This window comes from Cyprinodon variegatus, unplaced genomic scaffold, assembly GCF_000732505.1.
Source record: "Cyprinodon variegatus isolate N-32 unplaced genomic scaffold, C_variegatus-1.0 Scaffold446, whole genome shotgun sequence".
Lineage (NCBI taxonomy): Eukaryota > Metazoa > Chordata > Actinopteri > Cyprinodontiformes > Cyprinodontidae > Cyprinodon > Cyprinodon variegatus.
In genome coordinates, this window is record NW_015150899.1 from 137,758 (window position 1) to 160,800 (window position 23,043).

Genomic DNA, 23,043 nt, shown 5'->3' on the forward strand with positions numbered 1-23,043 from the left:
CAACCCCCCTAACTCAACACAGCTCAGCTTTCAAACACCCTCCCCTGCTTTTAGCTTCAAGTATGTGCAAGGCACCCTCTTTGTTTGAGGAGAGAAAAGAGGAAAAAAAAAAACTCTCATTCTGTCTGTGGATAAAACATCTATAATCTTGCGGAAGATGTGGCAGAGAAGGAATGCCTGGCTTCCTTCCTTATTTGATTTAGTATTTCTGCACCCATGCATGCATGATATTTAGGAAACCCACATGTCAGAAAAGCAAATCATTGTGAAGAAGACAAACCCTGGAGCTTTTTCTTAGTTTAGCTCATGCTTGGGCTGCATGGCTTTGGCCTTATTTTACCCAGCGAGTAAAGCCATGTTTCACCACTAGGAAACCTGCAGCAAACTGAGTTACCCGTTTTTTACTGTTGATCTATTTATGTCTTTAAAAGGGAAATATGCTGATGAAGGTTCTCAGTCATCCAGGTCATAGTCATTCCATAAAAATTCAAAAAATATTATAGAAAAAAATATATAGAAAATATATAGAAAACCAAGTCCAGTGGATATTTTTTGAATTTTTACGGAATTAAAAGGGAAATGGTAATGAGGACATGTGGATGGACACTGGACAAGTATTCCTTGTAGTTTAGCAGAAAACAAGTAAAAACATTTGAAGGAAAAATACACATACTTGCACATGCAACCTTATTCCATTTAAGAGAAAGGAAGGGGAAATGTATCAATGGACAATAAAGAAATTTAGATTCCAGCCTTTTCATCTGCAGAACACCCTCCTCCTTGATGTTTCACAATGAAATAAAAATAACAAAGAAATAATAACCACTGTTGACAAGAGAGTGGATTTTACTTGAACTTAACAATAATCAAAAATGACACACTTGCCCTCATTGTGACCTGCTTCTCCTTATCTCAGAGTCATCTTTAGGAAGGCAGAACAAGATTCAAAACCCCAGCCAAAAAAAGAAAACAAACACATTTTCATGTCTTAGACGCTAGCTAAAATAAGAAAGACATGTATATAGTTGCTGTCACCGTGCAGATTGGCTGCTAGAATAGCTACTTTGTCTCAAATTTGAGTAGAAATGATTGCTCTCTACTACACAGCACTGTTTAAAGGAAATGTTTACTTGGCAAGCATCCAGGTAGGTTCTTCCTGGAGGGGACATGCACGTTTTTATCCAGCACAGGGAGGCGATGCTGCTCAGAGTGCAGAACTAATGGGGTTTACACAGAAAGGCATGAACCAAGCAAAGCACAATTTTTGGCATGACTTTAATAAAAGCTATTTTTCATAATAATATGTATTTAAAAGAGCTTCATTGTATATACAAATTATATTATAGGGACACTGTACACAAGAAATGGTGCCAACACTATTAACAGGATATCCAGAATAGAAACTGTTTACTTGCTTTGGCTGCTGACAGAATTTCAGCAAGTCTCCAGCCACACTAATGCTATGCTGCCCTGGGCACTCAGCCATAATGCCTATATGGAAAACAACCAAGGCACAAAGAGAGTAGTATGTTTTGATATAAAATCTTGATCTGATTTTGGACATTTAAAAATGCAAAATTAGCTCTAGAATGGATGTATTAGTGCCAGCTCTGCTCATTTTTGTTAACGATGTAAGGACCAACTTATTATGCCCCTAAAACAGGTGGGAAAAGTTTATGCTAAACACTTAAAAAATTTTTTGCATTATTGTAGAGAATCGTTTATGGTGTTAAGTCTCTAAACTACAATAAAAGCCATTAATCATAGAGGTAGGAATCCTGGAACTGTGATACTATTAATAAGGTGTTGTTCTGAATCTGGACCAAGGCACAAACCGATCCTCAGGAGTGACATGATGAACTTAAGGCTTTTATTGAGAATAATATTGACTTACAAAAACATTTATAGAGCGTACCAAAAAAGTAACAAACAAACAGACGATCGCAGTGATGATCCATATACACCAACAGCTTAAATCCTGGAACACTGAGAGGAAAGGCAAGAAAAATGGGTGAAAAACGGGCAACAACTGAGAGTTTAAATTGTGACTGGGGGCAATGGGAGGAAGCAGAATCAAAAATGAATGCAGGACAGAAAGCGAACACATACATAAATAGCATAATCAAAAATAAACATAAGAACCAGATCCCAATAACGAAACTAAAAAGCAGCAATGGAAGATAATAAACAGAGATGATAATGTATGCTAGTAAAAACCTGAGGGTCATAAGCATGAATGTATGGCAAGCCCTAAACGGCAGAAAAAATTATTACATCAAGAACTATAGAACATGGTACAAGGTAGAAAAAAAACATGAATATGAATTGAGAACCATATTCAAATATCTCAGCATCTTGACGGGTGAACCATTTACTTATTAAAAATACTCAGAGTGCATAATCAACCCATCAAAGAGGTCACACAAAAACATTTAAAGCACTGTTGGCGTTATTTGAAACAAATCACACCTGAAAGCCCAGCTCTGAATTACTGAAAAAAAGGTAAACAGAATGTTTAGAAGTGATCAAAATCTGGGCTTCAAACCAGTTAAAATCATATGAAAAACTTATGTATACAAAAGTAAAATACATTTATAAAACCACCATGTGAAAGCTCACCAACACACAATTTGCTCTTTTAAATCACAACTGCTTTGCCTTATACTGCACCCTTCCCTAATTTAACCACAAGTTCTCTATGCAAAGGACCAAATGAATGTTGTTGTGCACATAAATGAGCCAGCTGACCACTGGCATTTTATATTTAACAATGGCAACCACTGAGAAGAGAGCAAAAACCCTGCAGTTCAAGGCAGAAGGGTGTGTTGATGAGTAAGATATTACAATATAGTAAGATATATACGGAAGCCACAGATTACTGTAGGTTTACTAATAAAATGAAGTATTATAAATGGCAACACAATGTTATATATGGACAGTTCATATTAACAATACCATCCAAGGCTGCAGGCACTGTTAGAGTTGGCTGCAATATCTCAGACATGCAGATAATGTAAGACGCAGTTCCAAAGAGGGCAAAAAATAAAAACAATCCGGAAAATCTGAATAAAGAGCATACCTCTGAGATTTAATGTGGGGAAGAAATGTTTCAGCTATGTTGTGCCGTCTGTATTTAATACTGACTGAATAAATAAAAGTGTTTTCTCACACATTAATAAACCAATTTAAAGTATAAAAACAGGAATCTATTAGGTTACTGAATAAAAAAGAAAAATACAACATGTGAAACACAAGATTTCCAATGTATAGAGATTTAAAACTATTATAAACAGAGTATGTGCCTCTGACATGCTGGAGCATTTGTGCTGTTAGCATTGCTCTGGTCTGGTTGCTCTCAGAATAATGTGAAAATGCAGGTTCATGAACACACATAAGCCTTCCCTCACATGGTTTTGGTTCTGTTCAAGTTTTCCTTTTGAATTTTCATTGGTTTTATTTCCATTTTGTGTTATTCTAGTTGTTTTTCGGTTGTATTTTAGTTCTTATGTATTTCTTGTTTACCCTCTTTTCCATCTCCTTCTCCTAGCTCCCTCCTAGATTCTTCTGCCCACACCTGTTCCCCATCTGCTAATTAACCCTCCCATTATTTCTGTCTCACATATAAACACATCCTGTTCAGTTACTCCTTGCTGGTTGCTCATCGTTTCTCAGCTCCTATTGAGTGTTTTCCCTGACATCTCCTGATTTTCTGTGTTTTGTTATATTAGGATTTTTGCATCACTTGCCAACCTTTTAAAATTTAAATCTGCAAGAAACCACATTAACTTCCATCTCAGCATTTGGGTCCTCCAGAAACCTCCACACAACCTGACATTTCCCATGAACTCTGCTAATTGCAAGACCAGAGAAGTTGATGCTGCTCTGCCATGCAGTGCAGTTAAATGGATGCTATTTAGGCGATACTTAGAGTTTATTAAGTGTTTATATTTACAAACAGATCCTCAAAAAGTTAATTCTGCATTCTTGTCACAATTAAACAGTGTAACTAATCCCAGATCGTACTGCCAACTGGTTAATGCTTTTACTCCAGCATGCCTCCGCTCTGGAATTACTTCTCTGGCAAATACTAGTGAGGTTCCACTTAAAAATGAACATCGCCCTCCAGTGGACAACAGCAACACTACAAGATGGAAAGAAATTACTTTAAATGGATGTTAGTTAATCGCATGGACCAGATTTTTAATAAATAAACTTTTACTATAGAATTCGAATTTTTGTTTGCATGCCAAGTTAGGACTCTAACGTAGCTGTAGCTATTAAAGATGAGTTGACGAAGTCAATCAGGATTAAAGTTTGGAATTAACTAAAACTGAACGCTTGAGAGCAATCATAATGCAATAAGCATCCTTTCCCCACCTCATCATCTGCGTTACCAGTTTCCCCAAAATGAGCGTAAACATGCGTCAGAGTAGCTGTGAGGATGCACATTTTCCCAAATATATTAGAATTCATGTTCCAAAAATCTAAAGACTAACAAAGCAGAATATTTTAATCATTGTTTGGCAAGTCCTAGATTGTTGTGGTCGCAATTATGATTAAAAGAAGGTGCAGAATGCAAAAGAGCTCATGTCATCGACCTAAATTTAAAAGAATTGAAAATTAAAGCTTTTGTCCAAGTTTGGTGTGTTTTGGGACATTTCATAAAATCTTGGCACATGTTAAAAGCCCAACATGAAGATTTAAAAAATGTTTGCTGTTTGCTAATCATGTATAAATGGAGCCGAAAAATAGACTATTTAATAACTGCACACAGGTAATAATAACTGATTGATCAAGCAAAATATGCTTCTTTGTTATTTATATTTCTCCCAGACTATGAACAACAGAGCAATTATGGGTTTGGGAAAATTGGACAGTGTCATAGTCTTGGTTCTGTTATGTTGTCTTTTGTGTATCCTGTTTTACTTTGTTCCATGTTTTCTAGTTTTAGTGGTTTAATTCTTATTTTGTTGTGTTTCCTGGTTATTTTCAGTTTCCAGGTTTTTATTTGCTGCCCTCTGCTGCCCTCTTGTGTTCTCCTTTTTCCCTGGCTCCTTTCCCGTTTCTGCTCTGTTCACACCTGCTCCCAATCTGCTCGTTAGCCCTCTCTTTGTTTCAGTCTCCCATAACTACTCTCTCTGTGCAGTTCTTCAGTACTGGTTCCTCATCCATCTTCCTCCAAATCCGTCTCTCTGAGTCCTCCTCCTCGTGATTGTTTTCCCCCAGATGTCTCCTTGGTTCTGGTTTGTTTGACTTTTTTTCATTTAATTTTTCGATCTTTGGATTCCTGCCTCAGTTGTTTTTTAACTCTTCATTAAATCCACAATAAACTCACCTCTGCCTCCCTGCCTCTGCATTTGGGTCCACAAACCTCAACCCAATCCAGACAGACAGTTGGTTACGTCTTAGAGCAAAGCTCTCAATTTATCACATTAAATGTTGACATCCCTGCAAACTCATAATAATGACAAGATTTTATTAACTTTTACCCTGAGCTGGCTAAAACTAGTTAGTGGTTGCTGGGTACTCTCTGGGTACTCTTCCTCCCAAGGTCCAGAAACAGGGTTATTTATAGGCACAGATGGTCAAAGGTGCCTGGAACCAATGCTTAATTGCTTTTTTTATATTTCATCAAACAAGAAAACATCCAGCCCATTGTCTATACCTGCTTATCCTTCATGGGTTTCCACAGTCATTAGATGAGAGGCAGGATACAGCCAGGACAAAGCAGCAGTTTGAGGACACATTTATGCTCCGAAATTATTCAACCTCTTATTTTTTGTTCATTGGTTAATGCTGCAAAACGAAATCAGGAATGATTTTGATGAAAGTACATAAACATAAAGAGTCTAACCCTCTGCAGAGACTGTTTCTATGCTCTAAAAGCTGCTGCTGTATTTCAAATTTCTTTGTAAGATCAGCCCCCACATTTAACCTCCCAGTTTAACAGAAACGTTGAAATTCTTTGTGATTAACCTATTTTGAATTCAGATGAATTCTGATTATCCAGAGAGCCAAAGCCGGTGTGGAGGATGTGCTCAGGATTCAAAACCAGGAGATCAGAAATCCGAAGAGGTTCCTAACGGAAATCCAAGTCGGTGACAGGAAGCAGCTCCAAGTTTAGCAAACAGGAAGATTCCAATAGGATTCCAAAGACAGGTCAGGCTAAGAGATCAGATGGGAACAAGCAGGCTCAGTGGTTGAGAGGCAAACCGGGTCAGAGTTAGACAGTTGAATGAAAAAAGTAATTAAGCCAGCGCCAAGATCATGACATTTTCTTTTTTAAGGATTCTGTCGAAAGGGAGAAAAAAAATCTGATCAAAAACAGTGATAGGATAAAATTTGAAAGGTTTATAGGGTGTTAATACTTTCCATCATTACTGTGCAGTTTTCATACATATATATAACGAAATGATTAGATTTTTGGAGTTTTGCTTTGGTAACGCATAAAGGCCAACAAAACGTATAGAGCTTAGGGGATAAATGTAAGAAGAAACATGCATTTCATTCCAGATTTCCATGGTCACGCCCTCCTGTGGTGAAGCAGCCTAGCCCAACTCCACACACTGAACTTTGACAACCTTTCAACTAATGAGGCTGAGCAGAAACAACACAAAGCTTGCCCTGTGCAGGAGTCGCCTCTATGCACCAGAAAGGCAACTACAACTAGATAATGTGTAAACAAACCATAGCTTGCCTGATGTAGGGCTCAACCCAACAGAATAGTAGTTTAGGGATATATAAGAGTTTCCTAACATCTGACTCAGAAATGTTTTTAAATCTTTATAGAAAAAGCAATACAAAAGAACACATGTGAACTAAATGGACTATTTTCTTTATCATGATTGTATAAAGCTAAGAAAAATCTTAAATGGCTGGCAATCCCTCTACAATATCGCTTTTGGTGGAGTTAGGTAAAAGTTAGATAAGCTACAGCTGAGTTTCTGTCACTTGCAGATTTATCTGTCATTTTGAAACAAGATTTTTACCGTAATATTTCAGGGAACATAGAATTGACATTTGGTTATTGCATGCAATATGACATCACACAAGTGTTCAGATTTATGCCTGTGACAGAACACCAAATAGTCCACAGTCTCTACTTGGAGTAGGTATGTACTTTATATGTTTTTTTTTAATCTACAGGGGGCTTTACGTATTGACAGTCCAGGGGAGCTTTATCACTGAATACACATTAGCAACCAGGTATGGATTTCCCTCAATGCTCTGTTCCAGTTATCAGGAAAAGCATCCAGTTGGAACCTGCTGCAGCTGTCCCAGCTGAGTTAAAGGCAGCTCAAATTAGCTCAAGGACCTCTCCTTGATAAATATTTATGTATGGAAGGTTTAGAGTGGAAAAGGCTGTTGGCATCAGGTGAGATCTATTGACTTCTATGGGATGTTTTATGCCACTCTTTACAATTAGATTGTAAATAGTACAATTATAATATATATAGTATGTTTGCAGTCCAGAATAGGTATTTAATAGTGATTTCCATCTTCCTTTGTCCACCTTTAAAAACTCAATTAAAAGTTCTTAATTCCATATCAGATAAAATAGAGTAAGAGCATTTTCAGATCTGAGTTCCCACTGCTAGGATACCTAAACGGAGCGTAGCATAGGGCTTCTGCTGAAAGATAGAGGTGTGCAGGAAATCAGAAAAAAGTAATGAATTTCAATTTTCGCATGAAAGCCAGGATTTCCAAATTTCCAGTTGAAGTTAGACTGGAATATTTCTTTAAGTTTAAATCTTGACTTTGTCAGTATAAGTCTAAACCAATCTAAACCTTAAAATCCAATATGATGGATATATATGTAATAAACTTAATAATGCAAAAAAAAAAAAACTATGCTTCAATGCCTCATAATTGTAATGTTTTAGATATTAAACAAAAACTATTTTTAATATGCATCTTTAATAGCCCTATCTAAGTTAGGCAGATAACCTATGCACAGAATGCTGATAATTATGTTATCAATTTTCATTACGTACACACACAAAAAAATGATTAAAACCCACTGTTTTTTGGAGTCATGGTGCTTCACATTTGTACTTTTGTTTTTTTGGGTCCACAGACAGAAATTAGAAATACTGTATTGAAACTAAAGGGGTTGCCAAGCAGCCCTCAGTTCAGTATCCAATATGGCTGAATGTATACCGTAATATAGAAGTTCTGGGTGTAAATGTTTTTTTTTTTTTTTACCTCTTGTATCTTAAATCTTGGGTACAGATAGTACTTAACCAGCTCCATTCATAATTATATTGTTTTCCTTTATATTTTAAAGCTTAAATTTGAATGGTAAAGTCATGCAAGGCTATTAGCGGATAGTAGGACTGCAGCCAGCACGTTAATCTCCTTTTTCGTGCTTCAACTTTAAGCATTCTACAAAGGTGTGACTGTGTTCTTAGAACATAACTCGGCTTTTCAGTATGATAGAAACTGGCTAGCGTGGTTTCCCTTTATTCTAACACTGTGTTGAATGTTAACAGATATAAAAAATTCCATATTTCCTCTCTATAAAAAAGATATATATCCGAAATAAACAATGCACATTTACAGGGGTGCAGCTCAAAAGAAAAGTTGAGTGATTTCATAAAAAAACATTTATTGTGTTTTGAACCTCAGGAGATGCCCCCTACTGGCTGTTCTTGGTTCTTGTTTTCTATTTTTATCTTTGCTGCTGCCATCAACACCTGTGTAAATAGATGTTCAAGATCGGCCTGTTTTCCAGTGTAGTCCTGTTTCTCTGACTGTGACTGGCTGGATGTGCTGTCTTCATCCTCTGGCATGGGAGCTGGCTCAGAGCTCGTCTGCCTGGCTGTGTGTTTCCTGGACTGGGCCGCCTTTTACAGTTGGTTTTTGTATCTCTGCTTCTGTCTCCTTGAACCCCAGTCGGCCTCAGCAGATGGCCGCTCACACTGAGCCTGGTTCTGCTGGTGGTTTCTTCCTGTTAAAAGGGAATTTTTCCTCTCCACTGTCGCTACAAGCATGCTTAGTGTGAGGGATTGCAAGCCGGTTTTCCTTAGATAGAAAACTTTGAATCAATTTGACTGTATAATCTAGTGAACTGTAAAGTGCCTTCAGATGACATAGGTTGTGAATTGGCGCCATATAAATAAACTGAATTGAATCTTTACAGTAAATTAGCTGCAGGTACAAATACAGCTTAGCAAAACTATTCATCATATTAACCCTAAGTGGCTGTCTTAGTGCAAAGCTCTCCGGGAGGTCTTCTTCTGATTGGCTAAAGTTAAAATGTGTCTCCATCCCCAAAAATGGATTTAGGAAAAATCCGAAATCTTTATTGGCAATTAGAATAAAACAGAAATATATATACAGATACATAGACTAGGTTTTGATGAAGCCATAGGATATAATTGTTACTAAAGAGGGGATTAGATTTTTTATTTATTTATTTTTTTTGCAGGTAAAACGTTAAATGTAGCTATTTCAGAACAGTTCTCTTCCCCCCTTTTCTATTTAAAGAACAATAAATTTTCCCCATTTCTTCATGACTGCCTTGCAAAACTTCGGCGCACAAAGAGTTAACTCCTGGCAAACTTTCTCCTGGGCGGGTCAAAGCGCCTGTCAGGGTAAAAGTGGAATATTTGTTACTACACAGATCAGTCCAGGGGTCCAAACACAGGGGGCCCGCCTGTGCTCTAAAGCTTCTTTGCTTTTCTGTCTTTCTGTCAGAGCGCAGCAATGTCCAGAATATTAAAGCTCGTCAGCCACCAGCTGCGCAAAGACTTCACTGTCTGTGGGGGGATTGCGCGGCTCCCCCTGAGGACCATCTGCTGCACCCCAAGGCAGCATGCAGAGGAAGGGTGAGGCGGATCTTTTTCTGGATTATTTGGACCAAACTAGGAAATCAAACCTTAATTGTTTGAATTATTTCAAAGATGTTTTTGAATAATTTCATGGTACTTAAAGTCAGTGCAGCGTTGCACATTTGAGCAAGCATTTTCACTACATCTCTAATCACTTATGAGCATTGATCTCCAACCAAAGCATGCAACATCTGATCAATGCAGTAATCAACAGTTGTGCATTTGATTGATTGACTTTATTGATCCCACAGTGTAGAAATGTACTTGTTACGTCAGCTCAAATAGTCAAAAGAAAAGAAGAAGGTGCCAAAGAAAGACAAAGGTGCATGGGATATACTGTATAAAGTGTATATGGCAGCTTTTTTTTTAATAAAGCAGGATTATTGCACAGGGTTATTGCACAGGGTGTTAACATGGGTATTTATTAGATGGATATTTATATGTATAGTTATTGCACTGGGTGTCAAATATGAAGAAACAGGTTATTGCACAGGGTATTCAATAGTAAGTGCACATTATCAATTCAAAGTTTATTTATTTAGCACTTTACAACAAAACCAGGAACACAAAAGTGCTTCACAGAAAGATAAAAAAAGAAATCATATACATAAAACAACATGTCCTAAGTGCCAGTTTAACATTATTCATTGCACAAGTTATTGCCGTTGTAGTGTTGCATTATATTGTTGCATGCCGCTGACTGCATTCACTTACACCTTTTCTCTGCATGTTCTAGTGATGCCTCCTCAAATTTGGGAAAGCGCTGGAAGGACACTGCAGACACCGTCATCATTGGTGGAGGCTGTGTGGGGGTCAGCCTGGCCTACCACCTGGCCAAAGCTGGCATGAAGGATGTGGTTCTGCTGGAGAAGTCTGAGCTGACAGCTGGCTCCACCTGGCATGCTGTATGTTAACTCTTAGTCACACATTATTGGTGTTTACAGGAAGACTTTTGCTGCTCAGATGATTAGCGATTACAAAAGGAGCTGTATATGTTGACACACAGGGCCAGTTTAAAGTTTATTGAGGCTCTAAACAGAATTTGATTTGGGGGCCCTCCAACTACCATCAGACACCTACAGTTTAAATATGTAATTAATCTATATTCAAATGTTCTTGCATGTGGTAACAATTAGTCTTGTCTTATCACAAAGATTAATATCAACAATACAATAACAGCTTTATCTGATTTAAATATCAAACTGTATGTTTTATTCTAAAAAATGATTTTGCTTTGCTTTAGAAACACAAAAATTATATTTGAATACTTGCTCATAGAAATTATAAAACAGAATGCACTTTGAACTCCACCCTGGCCTTTAAAAAAAATAAAACAAAACATTTATTTACTAATTCTGTTGTAGCTTCAAGGAAGTTCAACTATTTCCCTGAAGTTAGGGTGATATTTTTTTATCATTTATATGTATAAAATGTACCGTACTGCTGGTAGCCCAAAGCTAAAGGTGAACTGTTCACATCGGAATGTTTTATACAGAAGAATGATTTTATAGTCTGTCATGAATTATTTCCAGAAATTGCTATGGCCTGCAAATGTTGTTTTTCCATACAAAAAGAGGAAAGTTACAAACAAGGACAGAGTTGCTCATAGCATCTGCTTAATTTTTTTTGCAGCTATATTATTGCGCTTGCTTTCAACATAATTCTGCAAATAGTGAAAGAAAATCTGGAAAGTTTGATTCGATTAAATTCCGTTTATATTAGTGCTAATTCACAACAAATATCATCTCAGGGCACTTTACAGAGACGATTCAACAAGGTCACACAGTCAGATTGAATCACAGTTTTCTATCTAGGAAAATCAGTAGATTGCATCGACTCATTGACTGAAAAGCAATCCCCCACACCAAGCATGCTTGCATATACGTTGCATCTAAGTGTTTTAGAGTGCACAATTCTGAAATAAGCTCTTTAATAAGTCAGAGTAACATATTTCTTTCCATACCATATGTTAAAACTCATGAATGATTAGTTTTTTTTATTTATTAGTTTTGAAATTTGGATTTCAATAATTTTTTTGTTAGAACTTTTTCATTAGAAATGTAGTGATTCAGGAGGAGATTTTCCCTATTGTGAACTAATTCCTTCAGTTGATTGTTATCATTTTATTTCACGCTGCATAAAAACTGAAGTTGTCGGCTGCTCTTCCTTGACAGCCTGCTGAAATGAGCGCCTGTACAACAGTTGCTCCTGATACGAGTCTGCAGTTACAACATTCCCACTTAACAGCTGCTGTGCTATAAGTTTTCAACGTATTGAAGTTGTTGACCCACTTGGGATCCGATATTCATTTACAAGCTTTCCTCCTCATATACTGGAAAAGTATACTTATTTTCTGATTAATTATTGCAGTAAAAAAAAAAAACACCAACTTTTTGCCTTTAGCTCTGGAGAATCCAAACATCCAACTCTCATAAACTTGGACTGCTGTAATAATCAGACTATTGCAAATAATCTTCCTTAAAGAAATCTTATATATATGGCCGTCACGATCATGCAAACGACTGACTTCTTCCAACAGGAGGCCTAAAATGTCGACTCTTTTGTTGTATCCAGGAATGTAATGGAAAGTTTGGTGGAAGGTAAACTTTTTGTCAAAAAAACGCAGCACAAGTGGCAGCAAAGTTCACAGGATTGAGAAGCAAACCCACCTTAATAGCATCCGAATCAATCAAGCAGGATGACAGACAGTTAAGCTTGGTTTATACTCGCCACATCGCACAGTGCGTTAGGGTGACGTGCTAATCATGGCGTCTCCGCCCCCTGTAAGCTTTATTACAAATGGGAGGACATGAAGTTGTTCTCAAAGAGCAAGTTTGCCTTTATTGACATCAAATGGTGCAGAAGTCTCAAGTGGAACAGTGTGGTTAAATGCTGCGTTGTTACTGTTAGTTTCCATTACATATAAATAATGATTCTTAAACAAACGTTACTGCGCTCGGCCATTTTGGAAGTGAGACGTCAACAGTTTGTTCTGTTTTTTTTTTGCCTTTCCTCATGTTATGTTGATCACTGCACCTTTAGATTTTTGTCAAGTACTGCACCCACATCTGCATCAATATAAATGTGTAATGCGCTTCTATTGGCTCACAAACGGCGTACACAGCCCGGCTCGACAACCAAACACGCGACTATATTTCGGCCTTCAGTCTTTGATGATAAGGTATCATGGAGCTGCAGTTACACCAAGACCGAAAATGTTGATGGATCAATGTTAAGATATATTGGTCAAATGGATTGAAAAACTTAGACTCAACCGTTTATATTTTTATTTTTGTATTTATTATATCAGAAGCTGTTTTTTCATTGATCCTTGCCAAGGTTATTTATGGGTCTGTAATCCCTGTTTAATAATGCATTCGTTATTATTCCTCATGTAAACCTCATGGCAGCTTTTTTCTAATAAATCTTAATGGTATTTTCCTTTGTATATCAGGCAGGTCTGACAACATATTACCATCCAGGCATCAATCTGAAGAAAGTCCACTTTGACAGCATCAAACTTTACGAGACCCTGGAGGCAGAAACTGGCCAGGTGACGAGCCTCAATGTTTCTTTAGCTGTTATTTTTTGTTAAAACCTTGTATTGGTTTATTTTATTTTAAATAATTTTTCTGTGCAGGCTGTTGGCTTTCACCAGCCCGGCAGCGTCCGCATTGCCTCCACAGCGGCTCGTGTGGATGAGATGAAGTACCAGATGACTCGTACTCACTGGCACGTGACGCCACAGTACCTCATCGGACCTGAAAAAGTCCAAGAACTTTTCCCCCTGCTTAACATTGACAAGGTCTGTATAAAACAATGCAGTGTTGCAGTGTTTGAATGGATAAACGCAGGTTTTATAGTTTGTTTTTTCTTAGTCAAAGACATTTAACGTCTATAGTGTTAACGGACCACCATTTGGAGCCCTTATTGGTCTTTCTATTTTACTTTCTGTGTTTGATTCTATTTCTTTAGTGTGGAACAACTGAAATCCTTCACAAATTGAATTTGAAGAAGCAATAAAAGGTGTTCATCCAATCATTTTCTTTTAATTTACGTTGCATTCAAAAAGTATTCACACCCCTCACTCTTAATACATTAAATTTTAGGGCACAAATCTTCTATTACTAGTTAAGGCAAGCTAAGGCAATTTTATTTGAATAGCGTTCAAAGTTTTTCACATGAATTAGATAATACAATTGAAAAAAAATAAAAATGTAATAAAAGTGAAAACATTTATGATACAAATACAAAAATTGGACAACAACAAAGCAGGACAAAAGCAAGTAAAAAAAAAAAAACATAAAGGCAGGTAGAGAAGAAAATAAAACAGTTGGATCACAACCTTAAACTAATAAAACCTTGGTTAACAGTCAAAGGCAGCTCTAAACAAATATGTTTTTAAGTTTAATTACAGATTTCTTAGGAAAATATCTAGACGAAATGATCCACAATAATACAAAAAATGGTTTTCAGTCTTTTTTTCTAGATACCTTTAAGTAAACATTTTAGATGCAAATGTATTCCCACCTTTAAAGCATCTTTGGCTGCAATTACAGCTGGAAGTCTTGTTGGTTGTGACACCCATAGCAGAGCTGTTTTGTTATTCATTTATTTAACAATTTTTTCTCTTCAAATCTATTAAAGTCCATATCTGGCTTTTTATCTACCATCAAGTGGCAGCTATTTCTAGATATTTAGGTAATTGCATGTTGATCCCAGGTCCCAGACCTCTCCTAAAGCGGCTGCTTTGTAATGTTGTTTCAGTGCTTCATGTTGTTGTCAAGCTAAAGATATATATTTCATTTTTTGGAGGTGACTTGTTTAAAAGCATAGACGTACACAGAAATAGGACTTAAAAAATACAAAACTTAGACCAGAGGATAGAGGATCTGGTATGCTGTGGGCCTGTTTATACTCCACAAACTGTGGGAACCTATTCAGACTTCAATAAACCCTGACATTTAAAATAAAATACAATACCAGAACATTTATCACAAGAATAAAGTCGTTTAAGGAAACTGATTGAAAATCATTGGATCATTGATTAGCTTAGCGGTTTAAAACCTATGACTGGGTGATTGAAGCATAGGAGGAAGGGGTTTCTCCTTTAAATGAGGAGAGTTTGATTCCAGCTTCAGCTCCATTCGTCACTTGTTGTGTCCTTGGGAAATACACTTTACAGTCTTTGCCTGCTGCTGTTAGTCTGATTGTACGCCAGCCTTGCTTCTGTCAGTCTGCCCCAGAACAGCTATGGCTACAATAGGTGCTTTCCATCCGCTTTTTCTAATGCACATTGTGAAGGGTTGCATCAGAAAAGCTTGATAGGAATGGCAAAATTTGAAAAAACTCCCCCAAATTCGCAAAAAAAATTTTTACTCTCACTTGAGGGGATTTTAGGCTTAACGGTTGATGGAGACACTTTTTCCAAATCAGCTCTAATGTATCAATTTTTTATCGTACATGGTTGATTTGCTCTTTGTGTTTCTGCTGTCGACATTCTCCCCGATATACCTATTATGTCTGTAAACATGGCTGGAAGCAACATCAGCATTACCAGCTGACCTGTGAACGTAAGAACAACTTGCCCTATAGAAACACAGTCATTAAAACTTTCCTTCACTAGTGATCTATGGTCCGTGCCAGATGGCAGCCTCTACATCCTGTTTATTACAGTAATGCGTGAGGATGTAGTGGGGACAACGAATTAAAGCCCATGAGATGAATTAGCTTTAAACTGAATGCCAAAGCTGGAAATTCGCTTTTCCTTTTCTTTTTGAAAATTTGTATATCAGTTGGATGGAAACATGGCTAATGTAACTTACCGCCATTGGCGTGTAAAGGTGTGAGTAACTGAATAAACAACACTTTTTTATGCCACTGGTGGCTTGTTTTTTCAACAGTAGGCTGACAAGAAAGGAGGTATGAGAGAGAGAGAGAGAGACACAGGCCAGATTCGAACCCGGGTCAGCCATGTCGAGGACCAAGGCTTCCATAATTGGATCGTGCGCACTAACCACTGCGCCACCTGGACTCCCAAGTATACTTTAGTGTTGTTGGATAAAAAAAAACAAAAAACACTAAATGGGTACATATCATTTACCGGATAAGCATAGAAATAGTTTTTAGCCTTTAATCAAGCTTCTTCCATGGACTCCTTACACCTCACAAATCCTATAGAAAACATGGGGTGAACATAAAGTTGCTCTGGGGCTCTGCTTAGAGGTTCCCTCTGTATGCTCCAATTTGGAAAAAAATGGTATTACAAAGGAGCTAAAATGGAATTGTACATGGTTGCTAGTAATGGCTAGTAATAATATATATAACTTTCTAATATTGGTATAGATTTAATCTTACTCTCTGATTTCAGGTGCTAGCAGGTCTGTATACCCCTGGAGATGGCCACATTGACCCATACTCTCTAACCATGGCTCTGGCTGCTGGAGCTCGTATGTACGGGGCCCAGATCTACAATCCAGCTCCAGTCACCGGACTCACCCAAGTATCAGATGGAAAGTGGGATGTCCAGACTCCCCATGGGACCATTCGTGCAAATCGTATTGTGAACACAGCAGGTTTGTGCATTCAGATAATGATGAATTAATTACTTAGGGCTTCATCTGACTGACCAACGCTCAGTTGTACATAATAACGAACAGGAAGAACAATGAGAACTGTTTGATAAACAAAATTAAGAAAGGTTGTCAAGCTGTATTTACCCTTTTACTGGTAAATGAAACCCAGTGCAAGCATTTCATATTTATTCTGAAAAAGGAAAAAGTTTGGGGCATCTTCAGTTCTACCGAGACATGGCTGAAGCCCAACGGCCACTGAAAACTAACAAGATCCATAAATCAGGCATTGGAAGGCAGGGTTTAACAGTACACATGTGGCGGTTCTCTCATCACACCTTATCAACACTTTCCTTTTTTGCCAACATGCAAATAACTTTCTGTGCAAAAAAATGTGAAACACCTCAACTTAAGCAATCCATCCCCACAATGTTAACATGGTGGTGACAGCAGCACTCTGCGAGGGTGCACTTATTCAGCAACATGTTGCTTATTAGTGCGCCTTTAAAAGATTTGAAACAAATTGGGAACTTTCAGCCAGTGATGAAATAGTTTATATTTAAAGATATAATAGATTTAATGTGCTTAATTGATTTAGAACTTTATCTGGTGGGTAAGACTTAAAAACTAAAGCCCCGAACACAGCAAATTGGATTTTGCGTCCAATCCAAGAGAAAATTGTGTCGGACAAGGTTGGGGCATTTAGCTCTCATTTAGAGTCAATAGGGAGGAGATTTTGTTGGACTACGCAGCAATTCAGCAGCAATTTCATGGGTCTGACTGAAAGTGAGACGGGATTACAAAGTAAAACACATAAGCTTTGGGGAAACAGAACAAAGACAAGGACACTTAACAAACTGCTGGACATTATGAACAATGCCAGCCACCCTCTGCACACTGTCTTCTCCATGTCAGAAGGCTCAGAGCATAGGACCCAGAATTCAGCTGAGACAGACATTTATACTTAAAAGGCGCTTTATTGCAAAGACTGCTTGCTGCTGCTCGTCAGCTGTGGCGGGCTCACTGGATACGCTGCAGGGATGGAGACTCAGGTCAGTGACTTCTGAAACTCAAACGGGGAAAACAATGCGCTTTGAAAGTCAGCAACCTGGCAAAGTTCAAGTCTGAGCCCAGAAGAAGGAGTGAAGACCAGAGGAACGGAACTCTACAGCTTGAAACTGAGCTGATACCAGAGATCCAGGAGAGAAGAGGAGCAGCGACTAGCTGCAGCCATAATACACAGAGGAACCAAGGGATCAAGGATAATCCAAGCCGTGGTCAGAAGACGTCCAAGGTCGACAACAGGTGAAATCAAGTTAACAATCCGGAAATACAGGACAGGCAAAAACAGAGCAGAAAAGGGGAGGCCGAAACTGTGACGTCCGGGGCAGAGACGGGTCAGGATCAGGCAGAACTATACACATACAGAGACGCTAGAATTAGACTCGCTGGAAGCTCGAATAATCTGGCACCATCGACTAGGATCCAGTGGCATAAATAGCAGAAAGAACAGGCAGATCTGATAAGACATAATGGGCCGGATCTATCAAAGGTTTGCGTGTATAAAAACGTGAGCTATTTCACTGCGCACGCTAAAAAATGTACAAACTGATCTATCAACAGCGTGCTAAAAGGATTTGGTTTTTAAAACGTGCAAAATAGCGCCTCTTATCCATTTAGTACTTTTTCTGCAATGAATATGCAATATGGGGAGGAGAACATGTAAATATAGTAATTTAGCACTCGCAAAGTGATTTATTAAACCTGAAAGCAATTTTGCTAACGGTATCTGACTCTATATTTAACACGTTTCAAAAGAAGGTGCAAATGGTCTGTATGCGTAATTGCGCACACATGGCAGCGGTTATTGTCGCAAGAAGGAGACATCGAAATGAAGCAAGGAGACGCAGAGAACGCATTTTTTCACTCTGTGTGAATATTTTTGGAATAAACGAGGAAACGATCATCAAAACATTTCGTTTATACAGCATTGCCATTTTGGAGCTGTTGGGCGAGTGATTTGCTCCTCACAGAGCGTCAGCTGTACTTGTTCCTCAATGCTGGTCAGAGGCATCTCATCTACTGTGCCCCCTCCTGTTTTGTTTGCAGATGTTTTGTTATATGCCAGTTTTTCTTTGGTTCGCCTTCTAATATCCTGGTATCTTCTTTTTACTTCATCCACTGTTCGCAAGGTTTCACCAACAGCGTTTACTTTATTACAGATTTGTTCACATATAGCATTCCTCTGTGTGACAGTCACACTTCTTTGCTGTAGCTCACTTAAATGTTTGTTGGCTTCATCCACCAACACCTCCATTTCCATGGGGTCGAATTTCCTTTTGCGCTTTCTGCTGTCCAAACTCGCCATGCCGCAAACCACAAAACGCGCAAAACCATCATTTAAATAGGGCGTCTCCAACCGTTTTGCACCTGCCACCAATTACGCAATCGCTCTTGTTAAATCACCCGCAAACCATGGTCCAGCCCATCGCGCAAAATTCCAGTTTGCGAGCGCAAATTACTGCACGCAAAATTGGATCTTGATAAATCCGGCCCAATGAGCGCAGGGTGGAGCAAACCAATCAGAGGAGAAGGAGAAAAACCCATCCAATTGTGCCGAGATCATGACACACCACTCAGAAGAGCCTGATCAGTGGGAGATTCCTCCTCCACAAATGCAGGACTAAACAGACTGCTAAACTCCTTGATTCCCCACACAATCAAGCTGTACAATTCCTCACTTGGGGGAAGGAGGAGGTGATAGGAAGAGGGACTAGGGTCAGCACCCCCCTCCTTAGTCATCTTATGCAAAACATTAGCTACTGTCACTCGTGCAATATTCTTCTCTCTCACTGTGCAATAACACACACAAACTGCTGTGTAGCCTGTGTAATCTCTCACTTATTTATATGGTCAGTACATCTCTGCAATGCAAGTGCAATATCCCAAGTTAACTACTGTGTAGTCTTCCTTTAGCTCTCTACTCTGCAGATTGTTTTTTTGTTATCTAAGGGAAACATACTCCAGGACATTACAAGTTTTATCTTTTTTATGCTCTTTTGTACCATATACACTCCTTTTATATTGTCTATTGTATATTTATCTTTAATGGCATCTTGCTTTAACTCTTTGTACCCTATATAAGCTACTGGAACCAGAAATTCCCTGAAGGAGTAATCCCAAGGGATAAATACAGTTGAGTCTAAGTCTAAGTCTAAACAAAGAGGGGTGCATGGTGCAGGTAAAAACAGCTTATCACTCTCCCATCTTTATGAAAAAATTAAAATCTCTGAACTTTACAGTACAGATCACTCGCTGGGAGAGATCACTCACTGAGAACTCTCACAGCCTCAGTCAGCATATAAACCGTCCCACATTTTTTAGTGCCGTTTTCCTTTTTCTTTGAATATAGTTTTGATTATGTTTTTAATATGGCCCTATAAAAAAATCTATTTCCAAATTTAAGAGTTGTAAATCATTCCAGCATTTAGCAGACACAAAATAAGCAATCATAACAGTGAGAAACAATAAATAGAGATTAGTTACTCCCATGTTTCTTTTTTTAACACAACTCCACCAATACCAAATACACTTAAAAATCTGATTCAGCATTTCTACAAACAGTGCTTCCATGGTAGAGAGTTTTATCTGCAAACATCTCTCTGCAGGAGAACTTTGCCCACTCAAACCACAGCTTGCAGAGTTCATAGAAGGCAGCTTTTAGTTCAAACTGGGCCAGACCAGTTCTGGGGGGATCTTGTTTATTACCGCCTCCCCTTCGTCCCTCCCACCAGTGCTGGTTTTGTCAGCTCTGTTTTAGGATTTTGCTTCAGTTGCCTCTTCCCAGGAGGAAGGTGTTATGTAATTTAGCTGGTTTTAGGTCATGGATCTTTTTGATTAGTCATCTATTTTCTTTAAATGTTGGGTTTAAAATAATAATCAATAAAATGGCAAATCACAGCTCTGAATATATTGGAGAAAAGTTCTGTTGAAGTCTATAGTTGTCTGGGGCTGCTGCTCGGTTTGCCTTCACAGCCAATCCAAAGAGGGCAGCAGATCACATTCCAGCCAATCTTGAAGGAGCATCACATGCACACCTCCTGACTCTGTTTTTTTCTTAGCTTTTTGCTGCTGGACTTTTATGCACATAAGTTTTCTCCTATTTTAGGTCTTTGGAAATACAGCGTATCCTGCCTTTTGTTCTCTTTGTCCCTCAGCTCACCATGGATTACTATAAACTGAAAACAGATGTTACAGCTTTTTGGGTAGCAGCAATACAGAACCCCTTATGGGAAACCAGCCAGCTTAGAAATTCTTTTCCAAAGATCCATTTTAGATGGCTAAAAAAATCCCTCCACAAAGAGAAGAGGCCCAAGCATTTTTTAATGCATTCTGGGTAAAGTTTTGATAAAAACAACACAGCTTTTCTTTTGACATTGCATAACAAATCAAGTTTTAAGGAGTGTGAATTAAACATCATCCATGTAAAAGCAAGGATCCACTGTAAGACTGCCAATAATATGACTGATTAAATTAGTAAGATGTCTTAATCTGAGGTAGATGTACAATAAAAAAAAATGAAAATATCTAAATTTCATAAAGTTATTTCTGATTGTTAGTTTGAAGCATTTTAGCCCCACTAGGCAATTAAGGAATGGAGATTATTAAAATTTGTGGTATTTGGGATAAAATATTTGTGATATTTGTTTTTAATTTTACAAAAGTTGTGCTAGAGAGGATTTAAAATTGTGAAAAGAATAATGATGAATGAATAATTAATCATACAGCATCATACGGTAATACAAGATTGATTTATAAAACTGCTGGTAATACCCAGTAAAGCATTTTTTTTTTATAATTAATTGAATTGAAAGACAGGTTGACTTATTTGTTATTACAAAAACATGTTTAGCAACTAATATGAAAGTGTAGCAAAGAAACTGAAGAGTGTTTTTCTAAATCTGAAACCCAATGATTTTTTTTCTTTATAAAATGCAGTAGATCAATTTCCAACAGTGTTCATTGAGTGAGACTGTTTTCTAATTCGCAAAGAAAGGTCTAGTACGGTGTTGGATTGTGTGGCGTGTCGACATTCCATATTACCTAAAAGAATTAGGTCTATTTGAATGTTTGAAAGTAGTTTAAAAAACATATGCTTTGACTAAAAAGGTTTTTGTCAGAGAAAAACAGCATTAATAAATGGTTAACATTGTGACATTGGAACTTTTTTGTATTGTTCCCTAAAAGCCTTGTGTCGCTAATTAGCTTCATACCTAAATTTACGCAAGGTAAACCTGCAATGTTGATATGAATAACCCCTATTTGATCTAACATCTGATATACAGCAACAATACAAACTTTAAATTTCTGGGGGGTAAAAACTGGGTGTAAATTCAGGCATTAAGGGGTTAATGACATCTCATTGACCTTGGCCCTTCATTTACATCGATCACAGCTTCAACCCTTTAGGGAAGGCTTGCTATGAGGATTAGGAGTGTGTAAGTGATGACTACTGGCCATACTTCCACTTTGATTTGGCGAGCAGTGGAAGTGGTGCATATTGGAATTTGAAGATTGCATATTTCCGTAATGAACTTGCTTAAAACGCCAAAACTTGACACATTGTGCACACACGTCCCCAGTGTGTGAAATCTAAGTAGTTCAATGTTTTGAAGATGCAGCAACACCGAGACCTCAGTGCCCAAATAGGCATTTTCAGAATACCCACTTCTTTAAGCTTACTTTACCGTAGCAGGTATCAACTTTAGGATCTAGAACTTCTCATTACTACATTAAAAAGGAAGTCGACCATCTTGGATATGACTTTTTTTTTTTTTTTTTTCATCCTGAACCTGTTTGGGCTGATTCTAGTCTCGGCATTTGATCCAACAATTTTTAGGTATTATAATTATTTGAGTTAAAATTTTATTAGTTTCAAAAGGCATGGGTGGTTTAAATAAAAATCCTCACAGGTTAGGGGAAGAGCCAGTACTCAAAGTCGGAGGTCTGGCAAAGAACATTTAAATGAATAACACCTTGTATGACTGAGGTTCATCATCTGGTCCATTAATATTCAGCTTCTTGCATCACCTAAGCTCCTTCCACTGAGAAGAGGAAGTCAGATGGTGTAATTGACCTTTTTGACCTAATCATCTTCAACCTGTGCTCAATGACAGATGATACTTTGGTGTTACTTGCTCCCCAGTGGTGAAACTGTTGGCCAGAGTTTCAGATTAATTTACAAATATATCATCTAATCTGTACTTAACTAATTATTATAGATACATTTTTTTACCTAGAAGCTCTAAATGTGAATGTTACTTGTCTAACTCCTTCCTGCCAGTAAGTGGTACTGTACACTCAGGCTTGTCTGTTCTCATTCTGTACTGTTTGGTAACTGGTTTACAGTTCCAGAAGAAAGTCAGTGACATCCGTCTGACTTCTGGGCCCCTTTGCTTATTTACGTCGGCACAGATGTAATAGCTTGACTGTTCACCCTGGCTTTGCTCATTTTTTGCATTTTGGTTTGGTTTGAATCTGAGAAATGTAAAGAAACTACTTCTCAGATTGATCACGAAGCAACTAGAATTTGGTATTGCCTAAGCTCAAATGACTTCAATTTTCTATTTCCAATGGTT

General features: G+C 37.9%; 1 protein-coding gene across 1 annotated transcript in view; it reads left to right on the top strand.

Moving 5' to 3' along the window:
- The first annotated feature begins 9,606 nt into the window (after positions 1 to 9,606).
- dmgdh (dimethylglycine dehydrogenase) overlaps positions 9,607 to 23,043 on the top strand; it is a 25,415-nt gene continuing 11,978 nt past the window's right edge. The window contains exons 1-5 of the mRNA XM_015389035.1: positions 9,607 to 9,830; positions 10,570 to 10,738; positions 13,288 to 13,386; positions 13,474 to 13,638; positions 16,204 to 16,408. Coding sequence (XP_015244521.1) covers positions 9,709 to 9,830; positions 10,570 to 10,738; positions 13,288 to 13,386; positions 13,474 to 13,638; positions 16,204 to 16,408 — 760 coding nt within the window. The 5' untranslated portion in view covers positions 9,607 to 9,708. The remainder of the gene's footprint in view (positions 9,831 to 10,569; positions 10,739 to 13,287; positions 13,387 to 13,473; positions 13,639 to 16,203; positions 16,409 to 23,043) is intronic.